This window comes from Cenococcum geophilum (genome assembly GCF_001692895.1).
Source record: "Cenococcum geophilum 1.58 unplaced genomic scaffold K441scaffold_74, whole genome shotgun sequence".
NCBI classification, from domain to species: domain Eukaryota; kingdom Fungi; phylum Ascomycota; class Dothideomycetes; order Gloniales; family Gloniaceae; genus Cenococcum; species Cenococcum geophilum.
The window spans coordinates 659,321-677,719 of record NW_027137632.1 but is presented as its reverse complement, the minus strand read 5'-3'; the positions used below and the strand labels follow the sequence as shown (position 1 = coordinate 677,719).

The 18,399-nt window shown below is 44.7% G+C and overlaps 4 protein-coding genes across 4 annotated transcripts; 1 reads left to right on the top strand and 3 right to left on the bottom strand.

Moving 5' to 3' along the window:
* Positions 1-5,897: 5,897 nt before the first annotated feature.
* Positions 5,898-6,814, bottom strand: K441DRAFT_669713 (uncharacterized protein). Its single transcript, XM_067650177.1, has 3 exons — positions 6,418-6,814; positions 6,276-6,361; positions 5,898-6,219 (listed from the first exon to the last, which is right to left on the bottom strand). Exons 1-3 carry the CDS (start codon positions 6,587-6,589, stop codon positions 6,181-6,183), a joined length of 297 nt encoding a protein of 98 aa, XP_067497603.1. The 5' UTR covers positions 6,590-6,814; the 3' UTR covers positions 5,898-6,180.
* Positions 6,815-8,384: 1,570 nt separating this feature from the next.
* Positions 8,385-13,077, bottom strand: K441DRAFT_700790 (uncharacterized protein). Its single transcript, XM_067653283.1, has 5 exons — positions 12,804-13,077; positions 10,301-12,752; positions 9,556-10,248; positions 9,320-9,501; positions 8,385-9,260 (listed from the first exon to the last, which is right to left on the bottom strand). The coding sequence occupies exons 1-5, from the start codon at positions 12,849-12,851 to the stop codon at positions 8,523-8,525; spliced, it is 4,113 nt and encodes a 1,370-aa protein (XP_067497602.1). The 5' UTR covers positions 12,852-13,077; the 3' UTR covers positions 8,385-8,522.
* Positions 13,078-13,627: 550 nt separating this feature from the next.
* K441DRAFT_528856 (HET-domain-containing protein) lies at positions 13,628-15,687 on the top strand (the record flags this gene model as incomplete). Its single annotated transcript, XM_067642167.1, has 2 exons — positions 13,628-14,000; positions 14,207-15,687. Coding segments are annotated over 2 exons (1,854 nt in total), but the record flags the coding sequence as incomplete, so codon positions are not given.
* A 653-nt stretch (positions 15,688-16,340) lies between these two features.
* On the bottom strand, positions 16,341-18,016 carry K441DRAFT_647346 (putative glycerol uptake facilitator). The gene is made up of 4 exons (XM_067646853.1): positions 17,483-18,016; positions 17,246-17,397; positions 16,966-17,148; positions 16,341-16,845 (listed from the first exon to the last, which is right to left on the bottom strand). Exons 1-4 carry the CDS (start codon positions 17,679-17,681, stop codon positions 16,432-16,434), a joined length of 948 nt encoding a protein of 315 aa, XP_067497600.1. The 5' UTR covers positions 17,682-18,016; the 3' UTR covers positions 16,341-16,431.
* Between the last annotated feature and the right edge of the window lie 383 nt (positions 18,017-18,399).

Sequence of the window (18,399 nt, the reverse complement as noted above, 5' to 3'; positions counted from 1 at the left end):
GCTATTAACTAAGGCCTCTATTAAATTAAGGCATATACTAACTAGCTAAAAACTAGAAACCTTATAAACTAGGCCGTAAGTACTGCGAGTACGGCCTGTAGTGCCCCGGTATAATCGGCAACTCCTATAGCTAACCCGGCAGCTAGCCGCGCAGCTACCCTTACTGTGGGCCCGGTATACACCCAGTTTATATATAACGACCCCTATATATAGGCCCTTAGTAATTAAGGAGCTTGCTTCTTATGCGGTTAAATAGGCTACCCTATAAGGAACTACCTAACAAAGGTAAAGATAAATAAGGTCCTGTTAATTTAGGAGGATAGTACGGAGCTGGAAAAAGAGGAACCCTAAAGGAAGACTCCTCTCTAAGGTTAAAAGGGATTAATATATTATATATTAATTTAGGTCGGCTAGTTAGTAGAAGAAGCTACACTATCCCTTATACTTTATTTTGTAATAGATATTAAGTTTTAACCTCTACTTTAGCTAACTTAGGAGTAAATGCCTTTACCTTAATTAATATAAAGTGCGCTGCAAAACTGGCTAACTTTTTAAATATACCCCTTAAAGAACTGCCTAAACTAGTCCCTATTTGCGGTTATAATAGACGGATAGGACTACCTATTATAACTATCTTGCGGATCTACCTCCGTGTTAACGGACGAAGGTAGTATAATATCCCCTTCCTTATTACGGACCTTAAAAGCTATAATATAATCTTAAGGAGAAAATAGCTAGCCTATTTAGGCTTATAGCTTAATATACGGAATAGGCAGCTTATCTAGCCTAAAACTATGCCCCTAACGCCTTCCTTTATAAAAGAGATTAGTATTATAATAGAAAATCTTATACAGCCGTAGATAAACACCGTTTACTAGGCTAATGCGACGCGTAGGGACTAGGCTTTTAAGAAGGATATATAGCTTAATCCGCAACGGATCTATATACTACACCGCCCCCAAACTACCTATATCACACCACCTGCACTAAAGACTTAGGAAGTTAGTAGTGGCCTAGCTAAGTCCCCAATAGAGAACTTAGGCCCTACGCAGCTATAAAGAAAGGCTAGGGATATTAGATAATATACTAAACTAATAGACCAGAAGAATAACTTATGGAAAATGGAACGTGAGCTAAGGAAGACTATAAACCCTATACCGCAAAATACGGCCCAATAAATATCCATAAAGAAACCTATAGACCTCCCGCCAGTTAATATCTGCTATATTAGCGCTATAGGATTTTACTAAAACCTAGTTTAGCCTAATACCGTTACCTTTATAACTAGCTTATATAAAATTAATTAAATAATTAAAGAGAAAGAAGCCCTAGCCTAAGAGAAAGGCGAGCTTATAGATAAGGAGCTAGTAGAACAGAAACTGCCCCGTTAATACTAGAAATTTAAAGACACCTTTTTTAAAGTAGTATCTAATATACTCCCGCCTTACCGACCGTACGACTATAAGATTAAAATTAAGCCGGATAAGGTNGTTACCCTTAGCTATAGCCCCCTCNNANAGTAATNTACTGCCNAATTATAGGCTATAAAGTAGTATCTTATTAATAGCCTGGATAAGGGCTTTATTAAGCCTAGTTAAGCCCCTTTTAACTTACCTANNCNNNNTNCNAAAAAGCTAAATAGAGGACTTTGTTTCTATATTAACTACTATAAGCTTAATAATTTAACCCTTAAAGACCGCTACCCACTACCTTTACTTAATAAGACTTTAGCCTAAATAAGTAGAGCTAAGATCTTTACGAAGCTTAATATCCGCTAGGCTTTTTATTAAATTAGGATAGACCCTAAATTAGAAAACCTTACTACGTTTCGGACCCATTACGGAACGTATAAATATAAAGTACTACCTTTTAAACTAACTAACGAACCGGCCATATGCTAATGATATATAAATAATATACTATTTAACTACCTTAATGACTTCTATATAGTATACCTAAATAATATTATAATCTACTCTGAAAACGAACTAGAATATAAAGAATATATCTATAAAGTCCTATAACGGCTTCAGGAAGCTAGCCTTTAAGCCAATATTAAGAAGTTAGAATTTAGTATTAAGCGTATAAAGTACCTAGGGTTTATTATTAGTATAAATAAAATTAAGGCAGACCTAGAAAAGACGGCCGTAATTAATTAATAGGTACCCCTAAGGACCGTAAAGGGGGTATAATTATTCTTAGGGTTCTGTAACTTCTACTAACGCTTTATTAAGAACTATAGCAGAATTACCTAGCTACTAAGCCTACTTACCCATAAGGACTAGCCCTTTTACTTTAATACCGCATATAGGTAGGCCTTTAACGAGCTTAAGAAACGACTAGTCTCTACTCCCTTACTCGCCTACTTTAACCTAGAATAGCCCTTAATGCTAGAAACCAATGCCTTAGATAGTGTTATAGCTAGCATTTACTCCTAAAAGCAGATAAACGGAGAATAGTACCCTATTACTTACTATTTAAAGACTATAGTAGATGCTAAGCTAAACTACCTAATTTACGATAAAGAAATACTAGCTATTATCTCTAGCTTTTAGCACTGGCGAGCCTAACTAGAAGGCACCCCCAAGTCTATCCAGGTAGTTTTTAATCATAAGGCCTTAGAATATTTTATAATAATAAAGGCCCTTATAGCCTAATAGGCGCGCTAAGCGGACACCCTATTTTAGTTTAACTTCCTAATTATATATAGGCTAGGCGCTACTAACTGTGTAGACGCTCTTATAAGGCGTAAATAGGATATAAATAACCAGATAGCTGTAAAGATCTTATTACGGACCTAAGCGCTACTATAACTAGAGCACCTTAACTTCTAAATATAGGCAGAACTAAATATAGACTCTTTAGATACTAAGATATGCCCTATTAACTCTATAGAACTAGACCTTATTAATAAACTACTATAGGTAAACTGTATGGCCCCTTCTCTATAGGAGTACCGCGAAAAGGCAAAGAACGTTTCTAGCCTATAGTTCCTTAAAAGTGGACTACTTAAGCACTGTAAACGGCTAGTGGTAGCAGAAGAACAAAACTTATAGACTTGGCTTATTGCCGAAGCATATACCTAGGTCTCTACGGCCTACCCTAGAAAAAATAAGACCTATAGGATTATTGGCAACCGCTACTACTAGCCTAAAATAATTATAGATATTAACCGCTATATACAGAACTGCAATAACTGCTATAGGTTTATAATTCCACGAGATAAGACTCTAGGACTATTAAAACCCCTTTTAATACCCAACCGCCCCTAGTAATATGTCTCTATAGACTTTTATAAGCTACCTCTAGACCGTAACGGATATAATATAGTTATAATCCTAGTTAACCGCTTTGGCAAGCGCCCGTTCTTAATTCCCTATTATAAGAATATTAATGCTAAAGAGGTAGCCTAACTATATATTTACTACGTCTACTGAATTTACAGACCACTAAATACTATTATATCTAACCGCGGGCCGTAGTTTATATTAGCCTTTTAAAATAAGTTTACCTAAATCTTAGGCATTAAGCTAAAGCTTTTTATAGTATATCACCCCTAAACAGATAGTTAAATAGAAATTATAAATTAATACTTAGACTAAAGACTCCGGCCTTTTATTAACTACTTCTAAGATAACTAGGCCAAACTATTACCCTTAATAGACTATGCCCAAGCGACCCTACCCCATAACTCTACTGAATTTGCCCCTATTTAACTAAAAATAGGTTACCTACCCTATATAAGCTTTAACTAGGAAAGACCAAAAGGGCCCTAAACTGTATACAAAAAACTATCTTATAAGGAAGCCTAGCAGTACGCTAAGCGCTTAAAAGAAGCCTAGAAAGTAGCCTATATAAACCTAGAAAAGGCCTAAAAATTAATAAAATAGCAGGCAAATAAGTATAGGCGCGAGCCTAACTTTACTATAGGCGATATGGTCTAGATTATAATAAAGAACCAGAAGATAGAACGGCCTAGCTGTAAGCTAGACTATAAAATAGCAGGACTATATAAGATTCTTAATAAAGTAGGCAACTCGTATAAGGTTAAGCTCCCAGACTTAATTAAAGTTTACCCTATCTTCTTATTAGATAAGCTATAGAAAGCTATAAATAACCTACTACCTAGATAAAAGAATAAACTTCCCCTACTAATTTAAGTTAATAGCGATAATAAATAGGAAATTAAAGAAATGCTAGCCTATAAACTTATAAAGGGAACGTTAAAGTATTATATTAGTTGGAAAGGATATAACCTAGACCCTACTTAGTACCCTATATAGAACTTTATAGGTAGTCCCTATAAGCTTTAGGAGTTCTATAGCTATTACCCTAATAAACCTAGACCGCTAAAGTACCTAGATAAGTAGATAGAATGCTAGTATAACGAAGATAATAAGCTACTAGAAGAATATAAGAATAAAAATGCCCTAGAAATTTCTTAGTTATATAAGGTGTTAAGATATCCAGGAACTTTAACCGGCGGTTGAAGTTATCTAATTAGTTAGATTCTCTTACCAAGACTTTTAGCGACAAAGCCTAAGGGCAGGCTTTTTTGGAGGAGGGGGTAATGTTACGGCATAGACAGAACTTTGCACCGGCAAGTTGCCACAAATTGCCACAGATTGCCGCATATTGCGATCATGTGACGCGAAGATCTTATAAAACACCAAACGGCGCTGCTCTTCTTCTCCTTTCCTTTCCCTAGCTTTAGATTCTCGTTTATAGACAATCCAATCGTACAGGCTTGCGCGACCCTTTTGCCGTGCTTATGTCTCGATTGACTAAGTCGCTAATACAAACCCCTAAGCACCTACTACTAGACTGCAGCCTATATAAAGAAGAGAGAAAGAAAATGCAAAGGCAACTAGGCTCTTCTCTCTCTCTCTAAAGAAGCTATTTTGCATAAAGAAAGGAAGAGAAGCTCTTTTTCTATTCTTAGATAGGATAGGGATAGCTACTAGAAAGTGGCTAATAGTAGCAGGATCTCTAGAAGGAGGTAACTCCTACTAGGCTCCTAGTAAACAGATAATAGTGAGCAAAAGGACAGAGATAGGCGTTAGGATTTCTTATTTCTTATAATCTTTTCTATCGTTTTCTTATTACCTAATAGTTATTAGTAACCTAAGTATTTTTACTAAGGAACTATAAACTACTAGGACATAGTCACTAGTATATATTAAGCTGTCTAAAAAGGATTCATATATATAGAGCTATAGCGCCATAGCCTAGAGGCTGCATGCGCAGTATTATACGTAGTATAATACAACGGACTTAAAAAAAAAACCTTCGTATTTTAGTATTTTTAGGCGCCTTTGTTAAGGCGTAATACCGAATATACTACTTACCGTTTAGTTTAAACTCCTCTACCTTCCTTAACGCGGCGGTTCCGTTCGGGTTGATTTCTTTAGGAGTAATAAGGATATTCTCTAAGACAGGCATACGGATAGAGAAGAATTATTGTCGATCTGAAGACCGTGCGCAGATTTCAGGAAAGAAGAACTCACGCGTTGATCGATCTATGAAAGAAAAGAGACTATATATACATGATGTAGGTGCAGGACCAGCGGGGGGGTACGTAATAGGGAGTAGATGATCGAGTCAAGCAGGGGTAGGTGACTGAGTGAAGGGGTAGGTAACTGAGTCGGGTGGCAAGACAACCTGATTCAGGTCGACAATTATTCTATATTAGTTAGCGAGGAATAACACTAAAAGGGTAGGTACTAGGGGGGGGGAGGGAGGTAAAAAGGGCGACGGCGAGGATAATAGCCGCGGTAAATGGTTAAGGTATAACTAGAAGTTCTAGATTTAGTAGCTAATACTAGCTATTAAGAACGCTGAGCCACTACGCAACCCCCCGATTAGCTAATCCTACGCACTGATGATATAATGTCCTTTCCTCCCTCCCGATTAGGTATAGGGTTTGGAGCTCTAAGAGCTCCGCTACCTTAGATCCACTCCAGGGCAAGCCTCAGTCCATCCTGAAACTCCATATTGGCTCCAGTCCAAAAATATCGCTGCCCCAGAATAACAACCATAACCCGCAAGCAAAACAATCCAAAAGGAATGAAGCCCAGCCCAGATGGCGGCAATGACGCCGATATATACATGCCCTGTGGAACATTATCCCAACCTCCAAATCCAACCCATAGTCAGTGCGTGGGAACAGATTTCAATTATTTATGCAACAACAGAGGTGCAGATGAGAGCTTGGCCGAGCTACGAAGGTACGTAAGTTAGCTAGTGCGTATGAAGATATGGCAGGTGCGACTTACGACTGGGAGGAGGCAGCATTTGGCTTGCTGTCCAATGGCGGAGCAGATATCAATGAAGTTAGCAGTGGAGGTTGGCCGAGTTGGTGCTGCGGTTGTGGGTTAGCAGGCTGGCTCTCCCTCTACGCAAGTAGAGTGTGCGTACGGTCCGCGCAGTTCAAATCGACAAGTTCGAGAACGTCTGTTGCGCAGCATTGAGCGTTGCTGTCGGTACCCGGGCAGAGTGTCACTTCACGCTTTTCAGTGAGGTAGGCTGGTGTAGCAAGAGCAGTAGATGCACCGATAAGGGCAGAGGCGATGATGGTGAAGAACTTCATTATGAGGGGGTTTGAGTTTTGAGTTCCGGTCCGGCTGTGGATAGTAAAGTGAACGGTCTGACTAGGGATATAATGAAGGCAATGAAGGCGGATATGTTTTACGAATTGTAGATGATCTGTTGCGGGTCGATTTCAGCGGTCTCAGATCGTATCTTTAACTAATTTTCTTTCCAAGGACGAGGCTGGAATCGTCATCACTGTGGCCCAGAAGAAGCAGGATTGACTGTTGCATTAGAAATCGGTGGGGCGTTGACAGATTCCATCCAGGAAGCTTTGCGCTTGCCTTGAGTACACGTAAAATCCGATAACCTTGTCTAAAAGCTCCCCTTTCCGCTAGATATGTATCCTTGACGGTTGGTCACGATATTTCAGCTATGAAGTTGAACCCATGCCCTAGGGATTGCATTTTGAGTGGTTAATCGCGATGGCAGGCTTAGAAAACCCGCGGTTACAGTTGCCTTGGCCTCAAGGCGAGGGCAAGTTGTAAGTAGCTCTGAAGACCACTTTCAGAGAGATAGCTGTTCTTGGGACTGATGAACTTTCCGGAAGGCGACGTAGCGATACGGACGGGTTCGCCGGGCTAAGATGACAGTTAGGGCTCGAGCGGTGCCTCTCAAGGCACATTGCCGAATGGAAAGTCGCGGAACGGACCTATGACACAGAAAAGGGAGCTTTCTTGCAAGGTCTTTTATCGAATTAAAAAAAAGCCTGGTCAGGGTATGACGCGAAAGTGTTCAACCAAGAGTCTCCGAGAGCGGCATTAACGGCTCATTTCCGAGCCGTTTGATGATCGACGTGAAAGGGTTTGCCACCCTAATCACGATATGTGGATGGTCGAATGGCTCCTTTCAGGTTTCTGGAAAGAGAAACTCCCATGCGCGAATCACATGTAGGAATGGAGGCTGTGCTAGTCGTGGCAACTATCCAAAGCTAGGTTGAGCCCTGCAGCGGGCTGATGATGAAAGGCGTGTTTCTGGGGTAGCCCAATGGTCGTTAGTATCCGAGAAGGGGCAGTTCTTGCAAAGCCAAGTAATGTCTCTGGAACGGTGTGGCAATATAACATCGGAACTATTGAAACGTTAAGTGGCGATCCGGGCATCGGTAGGTACTGTCGATCCTTTCAACGGTTGAGGGTCGATCTTTTACCAGGCGTCCAAAGGTGCAAGAATTGTCGAAATGAGAGGCTAGTGAAGAATCATGCAATAAATAAACGTAAATTCAGGACTTGGCAACACGCCAAAAAATACCAGAAATCTGATATAGCCACTACGGTTGGTATAAGATGAAAGGGGCTGGCTAGGCATTCCCAGGTATAATCACAAGAAGAACCTTCTTACTTTTCCCATTACAGCTGCGGAACGGCTAGAATATATGGTGGAAGAGTATTTCATTCCCACCTACCATGAATCCTTAAAATTATTAGTCGTGGCAGTGGCTGCGGAGAAGATTGTTCACCTCCCTGTACGGATTGCTAGCGGCTTGGCATAGAATATATGAGAACATTCACTCTTTCCATACAAAGCATGCCTAGACGCTGGCAATCTGTACGGGGGAAGGGGTTGTAGAAGCTTCCACGTGCCACATCGATCATCGGCGCATCGCCAACGGCTCGAACTAGGGACAGTCCCTGCTGGGGAACGGGGCGCCTACTCAATGTGATCGCGTAGGACATGGATCTACGTCACACATGGCACTGGCTGCGCTTTAGACCATCGTCGAATTTAGGGGCCGTTCGGTTGTAACTTCAGAATCAATCTGGAAGCTCCATTCTGATGCAACTATTCGGTAGAACTGACGACTTCTGATCCGAAACTCCTTCAGATCGGCAGCCGCGTCAAATTTGCAAGTTACGGTGATCCTGAACTGGATTGTAAGGGATGAGAAGGTCCCCAACCTACTTACCACACCCAGTCTATTATAGGCTTCACCTATTCTATGCTGATGCCTCGGCCGTCTGCTGTCTCTGTGCCACACTCCCCTTGCGCCACGCATGCATAGGATCTTGCTTCTTAACAGTCTTACTCTCCTCCCCTTCTTTACCCCACCCGCCACCACCAGGAGTATTGATAATGATCCGTTCCCCCGGCTTCATACTAGCCGTATTCTTGCCACCCAGGTTTATATACATATGTTGCTGCTCTTCCTTGCTCCCTTCCCCATTCGCCGCGTCCGACTTTGGATCCATTTTCTCGACCCTCCTGACCCAAATATTGAGCCCGCACTCAGCACTATCGCCGCCCTCGAGCCCGTAGGGCCTGTAAACACGCCGCTCAGACAGAATGCTAACCTGCACGGGAATCCTGAACTCTATATCGCGTACGACACCGTCACCGCCGCGATGCGCGCCCTTGCCGCCGCTCCCTTTCCGCAGCCCGAACTCGCGTAATATTACGGGATACCGTCGCTCAAAGATTTCGGCATCAGTAATTCGTGTGTTTGTCATGTGTGTGTGTACGCCAGACGTGCCATGCCATGTTGGTCCGGCGCCGGAGCCCCCCGCGATGGTTTCGTAGTAGCCAAAGCCTTTTGTTTCGGTCCGCTCCGGCGATTGGCTGCCACTGCTGTTCGAGAAAGACGTCCCACCAAATCCGAAGGTCAGGTTGTTGCAGTCACCTTGGCTGGCAGAGCAAGCGCGGAAGGCAAGAAGCACAACGTCCGTGACACGTTGGGACTGCGGGACGTTAATTGTGAGTAGAGAGGTGCTAATATGGCAAATGAAAAAGGGCTTACAGTGAGCACATTCCCACCGACTACAGCAGCATTGTCAGAAGGGGATAGGAACGATTTTTTGGGGATTTTCACGTGGATAGGCTTGAGACAACCCTGATTTAATGGGATGTCTTCCGAGATGAGACAACGTAGACAGTAGATGATTGCAGAGTACGTAACAGCTTCGGGGGCGTTGATATTGCCTTGGCTAGATTAGCAAATCGCCCACTATTGATATAGCCATGTTGGATACCTACCATATACCTCAGGCCCTGTTCCTTCAAAATCAAAAACAGCTTCACCCTTCTCTGCATCAATTGTAACCTTCAGCTTAATGGGAGATCCATCATCCATGTAATCGACAGCGGAGAGATCTTGGCCTTCAAAGCGCGTGCTGACCTCTTTTAAAAGGTTCCTAACACTTAATTCGGCGTTGTCCTGGATGTTCTTCATGTAAAATCTAACGGCATCTTCTCCATATTCTTCAATTAGCGCGCCAATGAGGTTGATACCTTTCTGGTTCGCCGCAACCTGTGCTTTGAGGTCATTGATATTATCGGCAAGGCACCTCGTGCCGCTACAACCTGGCCACTGGCCTGGTTCTTCGTGGAGCAATTCTGTTATACGCTTTTCGTTGAAATGGCCTTCCGATACTAGCTTCTCGGACTTTATTGCTGCACCTTCCTGGAATAGTTCGCGGGAGTGTGGAGGCATGGACCCAGGCAATATGCCGCCAATGTCTGCGTGATGTGCACGCGAAGCGACATAGAAGACAATGTTGTCTCCGGAGAACGCTGGAGTAATCACCGTAATATCCGGAAGATGGGTACCGCCGTACATAGGGTGGTTCGAGACAAGAACGTCACCTCTTTTGAGTTTTCCTTTCCAGATATTAGCTTGTTTCTTCACACAAGTCGACATGNTTCCCAGGTGGACAGGTAAATGAGGAGCTGTGGCGTAGAAGTTAGTAAAGAATTCGAATAAGGGTCACTGTGTACCCACCGTTCGCAACAAGGCCACCATCAGAGTCGAATAGAGCGCATGAGTAATCTAATCGTTCCTTAACATTCGTGCTGACACTGGTCTTCTGCAATGCTCGTCCCATCTGCTCAGCAATAGCCATAAAGCGATGCGCAAAGACACTAAGCATGATTGGATCGACTTCTTTAGTGTCAATTTTCTTGTCCATGCCATTGCTTTCTCCAATGTTTATGACAACGTGGGTGTCGATTAGGAGTGCGGATGCGTCTGGCGTCACTACAATTGTTTGAGTGCCATCTGCGATAATCGCAGGTCCTTTGATACGATCGCCTACTGCAAGATCCTCGAGTTTATATATGGATGTTTCTTGTCGTCCGCCTTCGAAGTACACCGGACGAGTAGAGTAGTGTTTCTCTCCTTTTGCTACGTCTTTCGGCTTGACCTCTTTGAGTTGCTGATCAACTGTCTTCTCTAAACCTTCAAATGTCCTTCCAATGCCTCTGACTCGGACATCATCCACAATGATATCTCGGTCCGGAAGAGTAAAGCCAAATTCTTGCTCATGTTGCTTGACAAATGCTTTGCCAAATGCCCAGTCATCGCCATTGTAGTCCTTCTCTGCCTCCTCTTTGGAAGGTTTTACAACCATGAGAGCAGACTCTGTTCCGCGATACCGTAGGTTAAGATATCCTTCAAAGTGTATCTGATCCTCGGAAAAGCCTTGGTCCTTGAGTGTAGCAGTAGACTTGGATCTGAGTTCTGTCATCTTTTGCTGCAGGTATTTTCGGACTTCAGCGTCGTTGGACCACACTTTCGATTCAGGCTCTTGTCGTTCATCAACTACGTCTGCCAAAGCCATTCCATAAGCTGAAAGGACCGAGGAGTATCTGTGAATTAGAATTTGAGAAATCCCTAAAGCTTCCGCAATGGCTACGGCATGCTGACCTCCAGCTCCTCCGAAAGTAGCGAGGCGATGCTTTGATGTGTTGTGGCCTCTGGCTTCCGTCAGAGAGCGGATAGGTCTAGTCATCGTCTCATTGGCGATCTTGATAAACCCGTAGGCTACTTCATCGAGCGACTTCTCCTTCTCCTTGTCGTCGCCCGCAACCTCTTTGTTAATTTGTGAGGTCAGCCCCCTGAATAGCTTTTCGCTTGCCTTAGCATCAAGACCTTCGTCTTCGTTCTTGCCGAAGATTTTAGGGAAGAAGTCGGGAAGAAGTCTTCCAAGGAACAAATTGGCGTCAGTGATTGTTAGGGGGCCGCCTTTCCTGTAGCACGCGGGGCCAGGATGTGCGCTGGCTGATTCAGGGCCGACCACAAACAGTCCATTGCGGAAGAACAAGCGTGAACCCCCACCAGCTGCCACAGTGTTAATATCGAGTTGAGGAGATTGTATGGTGACACCGGCCGTAGTGGTCTCGAAGACATGGTCATAACGGCCCGAGCCATATCGACTGACGTCTGTACTGGTGCCTCCCATATCGAACCCAATAACAGGGATTTTCGTCTCTGGGTCGTAAGACGTGAGTGCATAACCTACAACGCCACCAGCAGGCCCCGAAAGAATGGCGCGTAAACCGGAGAATATATCAACGCCGACCAAGCCTCCATCCGACTGCATGAATTCACATCGTGCACCCTTTGAGCCTTTCTCACGTTTCACGCTTTCCGTACCTAGACCCCCTTCAAATCCAGCCGCGAAACTCGCAATGTATTTCTTAATCGCTGGTGTCAGATATGCGTCCGCGCATGCAGAGGTAGCTCGAGGCACCAACTTGATCATGGGCATAAGTTCATGGCTTAGGCTGACATGCTCGAAGCCAATCTCTTTCGCCAATTTTCCAATAAGGGCCTCATGATTTGGATACGTATAACCATGCACTAGACATACAGCGATACTCCTCAGTCCTGAGTCGTATACTTCTTGCAATTGCGACCTGATCTTATCCTCAGATGGCCTTTGCAGTATCCGCACAGCCTCCCCTGATAGGCCCCGCACTAACCCCGTATCTTCTCCCGCCTTTCCAATCGGCTCCGCCTTTGTCTCATGTCTCTCTGGATCCTCCGCGTAATCCTCTAGCGTGACGCGTTCGTCTATCTCGACGACCTTTTTATGCAGTACTTTCGGCTTGTGAATATCCAGCGCGAAGATGTTTGGCCGCGACTGATTGCCGATTTCCAGACAGTCCTTGAACCCTCTCGTCACCACCAATGCAATATCTTCCCCCTTTCTTTCCAGCAGCGCATTCGTCGCAACCGTAGTACCCATCCTTATGCTTTCGATCTGGGATGTGTCCAGCGGCTCGCCGCGAGGGATCTCTTTGCTGGTAAACTTGGAGAGCAAGCGGCGTATGCCTTCGAGGGGCGCGTCGTCGTAATTAGAGGGGTCAACCGAGAGGAGCTTAATCAGGACATCGTCTTCCATCTTTCCTGTACCGGGATTGCCGACACAGTCTGTGAATGTGCCACCTCTCTAGGTGTCTGTTAGCAGGTGTCGCTAGGATTGCGAGGAGAGTGTCCTTACGTCGATGGCAATGCGAATGCCTCGTTCACTCTTCTTTTCCCACGCCATAATTTTAAGCTGGGGTCTCTGTGCGCGTTGAGTGTTCGAAAGATGAGAAAGAAAAGAGCTTCACAGTTCAATTAGCCGTCATGAGAGCAGTTGACGCAGGTATCAGGAAGAAATCTAGTAATAGATCTCAAGTGGAATCGTAGAATACACTGAAATTTAAAAAAAATTATGCGTCACAATTGTTAAGGAGGAAGGTGCACTTGTTGTATGGGACAAAGCACGAGGCCGCTGAAGTGGGGAGAAATCTGCGATAGCCTCATGGTGTTTTGTCATCGATATGTCCGTGCGCAATGACGGAGAGGACAATTCTGTCACCGCCTTCTCGGTTGGCCCTTCGTATGGAGGGGCTGCTAATCAGCTCTATTCGTCCGACTGAATCACTGTACCGCAGCTCAAGCGAAGTCTGAGACAATAGCCCTAGAAGAGCTTCATCTTGTCTAGGGGGGAAAAAGTACAGTATATACTCTCCAACCGCTCTAGAATTCCTAGTGGCGTATTCAAAGCGCTCTATTACGGGTCAGCCACAAAACACCTCACGAACGCAACCTCCACATCTATCTAGGTCCTCGCCGTATCAAACAGCCACAATGCTCAAACTCTCCCAGCCCGTTCACCCAAAGCCGGTCAAGGCACCCGGCCACAAACATGCGGATCTCTCTTCGCATCCAGCCTATTGCCATATCTGTACTAACTTATCTCCCGAGACCGCGTACAGTCTCCTCACGCTCAGAACTGACGTGTTCGTGCAAGAGGACTCTGGTACCGACGTGGACCTCCTTAACGGTACGGCAGAGGAAGATGCTGGCGATGGAGCGTCAGGACCGGACTGGGCCGGCATCTCGCGTATGGATCGGGCAGCGTGGCAGCTCAGCGCGAGACTTCCTGATGTTAAGGCTGCAGCGGAGAGGGGCTGTCCGTCGTGCTGGGTGTTAAATGAGGCAATTGAAAGGGTAAGTGAAGGACGTATTGACTTGAGCGGGGCCGAATTGGATGTGGGTCTTGTATACCATCCAGGTAGCGTTTTGAGAGTGTGGGTTAGTCGCATTGAGAGGGAAGAGGAGGACGAGGGAGAAAGTATGTTCTTCCCTGAATCAACGGAGAGGGTTGCCAGTGATTTGTTGTTGACTTGTGAGCTTTATACGCTGCCAGGTATGTCGTATGGCGTTGAGGTTTCATTAGTCATGTAAAAGAAGTGAGAATTACTATTAGTGAAAAGACACAGGAGAGAGAAATTTCCATGTGGTTGAAACGGCTCTTGTCCGTTAGAAAGAGATACTGCAGGCCCAAAATTTCTTGTAATATGCTCTTAGGTACGAAGCAGGGCTTGCCCTCTGAACTATGCTAATGTCGTGCAGGTCACTCCTGCCCATGGCCAACAATCGGTTCATCAATGACTGCTCATGACCCACAATATCGAGCGCGCCCTTGGATCGGCGGCAAAGCAAGACATGTTCCACTAGATCCGCATTCTGAGGGTTGCTTCAATCTCATTAACAACTGGGTAAAACACTGCACTGAGTCTCACCCACGTTGTGTAATAACAGGCGAAAGCGACTTGCCGAAGCGTGTTATATACGTGGGATCCGATGACGATAACTCGACAATTCGGTTACATCAAGGTGGTGGAAAAGCCAGTTATATCGCTTTAAGCCATTGCTGGGGTAAAAGTCGCCATATTATAACTGAAAAGAAGACGCTGGACTGCTGGTGCACGAACATCCCTTGGGAGGTGCTCCCGAGAACATTTCAAGATGCTATAATTATTGCCCGAAAGCTTGGGGTTTCGTGGATATGGATCGATTCTTTATGCGTTATACAAGATGATGCAACTGACTGGGAAATCGAATCGGCGAAGATGGCTTCAATCTACGAAGATGCTTTTGTCGTAGTTGCCGCCACGGCATCAAAAGATGGAGACGGAGGATGTTTGTTCAAGAGGCTCCCAACTGTTGATTTGTCTGGAATTGACGAGCATGGAGCGCCCTTCAGTATTTTTGCTAGGCAGGCTTGCAGTCATACTATCTTTAATTGGAATGTAAGCCGAACAGCAATTAGCAAGACGACCCGGTATGCATTTACCGGTTTTGGCTTAGACGCTTATCCTCTCTATCATCGCGCCTGGTGCTTTCAAGAACGCCTTCTAGGCCGCCGCATCATCCACTTTACAAGCAGCGAGATTGTATGGGAATGCCTGACGGAGCTAGATTGCGAATGCGGTGCAATGGATCATTTTCAAGGCGAGCCGCTTCTAGCGGCGCGACAATTTGTGAATGAAACGGGTCGTTCGGGTCGCGATCCAGAGCAACATTACGAGGTCTGGCGCGACCTTGTGGCGCAGTACTCGCAGAAGCAAATCACGTACAAAAAGGACATTCTGCCTGCGCTCTCTGCTCTAGCAGGAAGGTGGGCTGCCAGCTTCACTGGGCCATACCTCGCCGGGCTATGGAAAAACAATCTTCTACGGGGTTTGCTGTGGAAGTCTGTCTCTCAAGACACGAAAACACCACTGAAGTATGTCAGTCCTTCCTGGACGTGGACCTCGATTCAGCGCGCCATCGACTGGGTGTCGGAAGGGAATGAGACGATATACCATGTGACTATCCTCGATGCCGGTTGCACAGTAAAGGGTCAAAATGCCTTTGGAGAAGTCACGACTGGATTCCTCAAACTGAAGGGACCGATAGTCGAGGGAACTCTGATGATGGTTAATGAAACAATTACCTCGCCTAGCGCTTTCGTTAAGATAAACGATCATTCTGTTGCTTTCCGAGCCGATCTTGTACTCCACTGTGAAAGCCTGATAGGCAAGAAGGTGTATTGTTTGCGTTACTGCACTGATGTACTCAACTCGCAGACCAGAAAAGGATTTGAGCGTGCTCTGATCCTTGCAGAACGTAAAGACCTGTCCTCCGCCGGCATGATGCGCATGTATCAGCGCATCGGTGTGATGGAGCATTATCCAGTGGATGAATGGCACGCTGGCGGGACCGAAACTGAAATTGTGGTGGTTTGATAGATAATTTTTCCTAACACGGGTTATCTCTCATAAAGATGGGTGAATATCACGTCTTTTACTCACAATGTCGCGTGTTGGGTTAATAAGCAGGAAAAAGGAGGCCGACACGTTACCAAGTGTCCGAAAAGGGCGTAGGGTATCTACCTTACGGGCTAAATAGCTTCCCTCCCATACAATTTTTTTTCAGGTTATACTGATTTTGGTGGCAGGGACTTAACGGTATTATTAGAAGTCAGTTTATCGTAAAACACACCAAAAAAATTTGATTAAGAGATGCAGATCGTAATATAGAGTATATTGTTGTAATCAAATATCGTATCAAAGAGTTTTTACTGTAGAAATTCCCTGAAACCTAGCGCGCTATATCCCCCCCTTTTTAACCGACTAAAGAACCCCAATCAGCAGGAGGTGGATTCAGTTATAGTTAGTGGAGGTCGAAATAAACGAAACTTTGAGGGTGGATTTTGTATTTACCCTAAACTATAGTCTCCGTTTTACAAGTACATAGTCTTTCTTCAGAATTTCCAACTGTCGTCTCTTCTAGCGTAGATTGCTCTTGCTAGTTTACACATTGGTAAATCCCTTCTTCAGCGAATCCGTTGTTCCATTCTCCATAATCCCCGTCTTGCTCAGATGCCTTGACAATCCTTCCTCTCCCTCCACATGCACTGCATGACCCTTACTAATCTTCTTCAAGCTATCCCGCATCAACATCTCATAGTAGCCAGTTGCAAATATCGTGGCTGGTACATTCACCAGGATTGCGATCCAACTGTACTTCTTGTAGGAGAAGGCCTCACCACCGAAGAAGATGGCGGCTACAATACGGGCGCCAAGGTCACGGGCCATATTGGTGCTGACAGAGATGTCGGCAAAACCCCAAATCATAATTCCATATGCCAAGCCGATAACGAAGGGGACGGCAGTCGGAGAAACGAAGGGGTTCGCGGGATCGAGAGCAGCCCAAGTTACGATTCCCTAGGTAGAGGGCGTTAGCCAGGCCGTGCAGGAGTCGGTGCATAAGTGTTTGCGCGTGCAAATATTAAAAGTTTATCCAGTAGAAAAAAGAGGAAATTTAAGATGGGCAAGAAAACTTACGATAAAGCTGTCGACGAAAAATTCGATTAGGAATAGGCTCAGATTGTTCTGGTTCGGGCCAGGGAACGTGCAAAGGATGTTGGCTGGGCCGCCAGCGTACACAAGACCCTTTCCAGCCGCAAGGGAGGCGGCTTTAAAAGCAGAAATCTCCTCATGCCAGATAGCGAAACAAATGGTTATAGCCTACAAGGGTTAGTCAATATCTGATTAACGATCGGTATGACCTCGCGCATCTGAGGTAGGAAAGGGTTGGACTAGGGTTCGAAAGAGGCGGATATACCGGATTAAAATGGCCACCAGATGCTGAAGCACAGGTAATGACGGCGAGAGCGATACCAATGGCAAACGCCCAACCGATCTGAGGGATGGATCCAAATGCTGGGTTGGCTTCATTGAGGATATATGTGGCGATAGATGCGATTCCCGGGTAGACTGTAAGTTTGGCAGTTAGCTTTCATTTTTGCCCATCAATAAATTTGTGTTGAGATAAACAGTCCAAGAGGACAGTTTTACTCACCGAAAAGGAATACGCCTGTAGCTTCGGCAGCCATTTCTCTCAGCCACCGCGGTCGGCTATGTTCAAAATCAAGCTTCCGCTGTGATACTGGTTTGGTTTCAACTACATCTCTTGAGAAGTGTCGTTGCACTGCTTCTGTAGCACCCAATTCCATCTCGTGCGTGCGCAACCTCTCGATATGGCTGTGTCGGTGTGCCATCTTGCTAGGTAGTGTAATATTTGTACCGCGCAAGGAATCGATGGTTTTATAGGATGCTGGAAAGCGTAAAGAAAAGGTTAAGAGGACCACGCAGTGATAAAAACCCTAATAAGAAAATTTGAGGAAGATGATACGCCTCCACAACATGAAGACGCAGCGTGATGGAATAAATATAAGGTCGGTTCAAACGGTAGCACCTAGCTCACCAAGATATGGATCCTCTAATCCCGCATCAGGCCCCCTCAACCCCAGACATGTTGCGGCATTAGGGAAGATGACACGGCATTGTACAAACCCTTCTAGTGTTTGACAGATTGGTATCAAATTACCCGCGGAGAAGAGCGGGACGGGAAGAAGTCGTACATGGCACAGATGCAGAAGCACTATTCTGCCTCATACCGGATTACTAAGTATTCCGGAATATTCCTACTTTAATTCTTAACAAAATTATTTAAACTTAATTAAGTAAGTAGTATTTAGATATTAATTAGAAAGCGTTCGCAAATTAGTTAAAAGGTATCCCTTTACCGGAGTCTTTAATTAATTAAATTATATAGTAGTCTAACAAATATCACGTGGGCTAATTTAAGTATTACTACCTCTACTTAATACCTATAAACTGCCTCTATAGGTATAGCTAACGCCTATATCTATACCCACGCCTAGTATATGCGGCTTTTACTTAAATACTAATAGCTTGCGATAAGTTGAGGCATTA

Excerpts from the sequence above, each read along its gene's own strand:
- K441DRAFT_669713 (XM_067650177.1), bottom strand. The coding sequence starts at position 6,589 with ATGAAGTTCTTCACCATCATCGCCTCTGCCCTTATCGGTGCATCTACT. Across the intron at positions 6,362-6,417 it reads CGATTTGAACTGCGCGGACC|CACCAACTCGGCCAACCTCC; the intron begins GTACGCACACTC and ends CCACAACCGCAG. Across the intron at positions 6,220-6,275 it reads AATGCTGCCTCCTCCCAGTC|CTCGGCCAAGCTCTCATCTG; the intron begins GTAAGTCGCACC and ends GTACCTTCGTAG.
- K441DRAFT_647346 (XM_067646853.1), bottom strand. The coding sequence starts at position 17,681 with ATGGCACACCGACACAGCCATATCGAGAGGTTGCGCACGCACGAGATG. Across the intron at positions 17,149-17,245 it reads CTGGTGGCCATTTTAATCCG|GCTATAACCATTTGTTTCGC; the intron begins GTATATCCGCCT and ends TAACCCTTGTAG. Across the intron at positions 16,846-16,965 it reads TTTTCGTCGACAGCTTTATC|GGAATCGTAACTTGGGCTGC; the intron begins GTAAGTTTTCTT and ends CCCTCTACCTAG.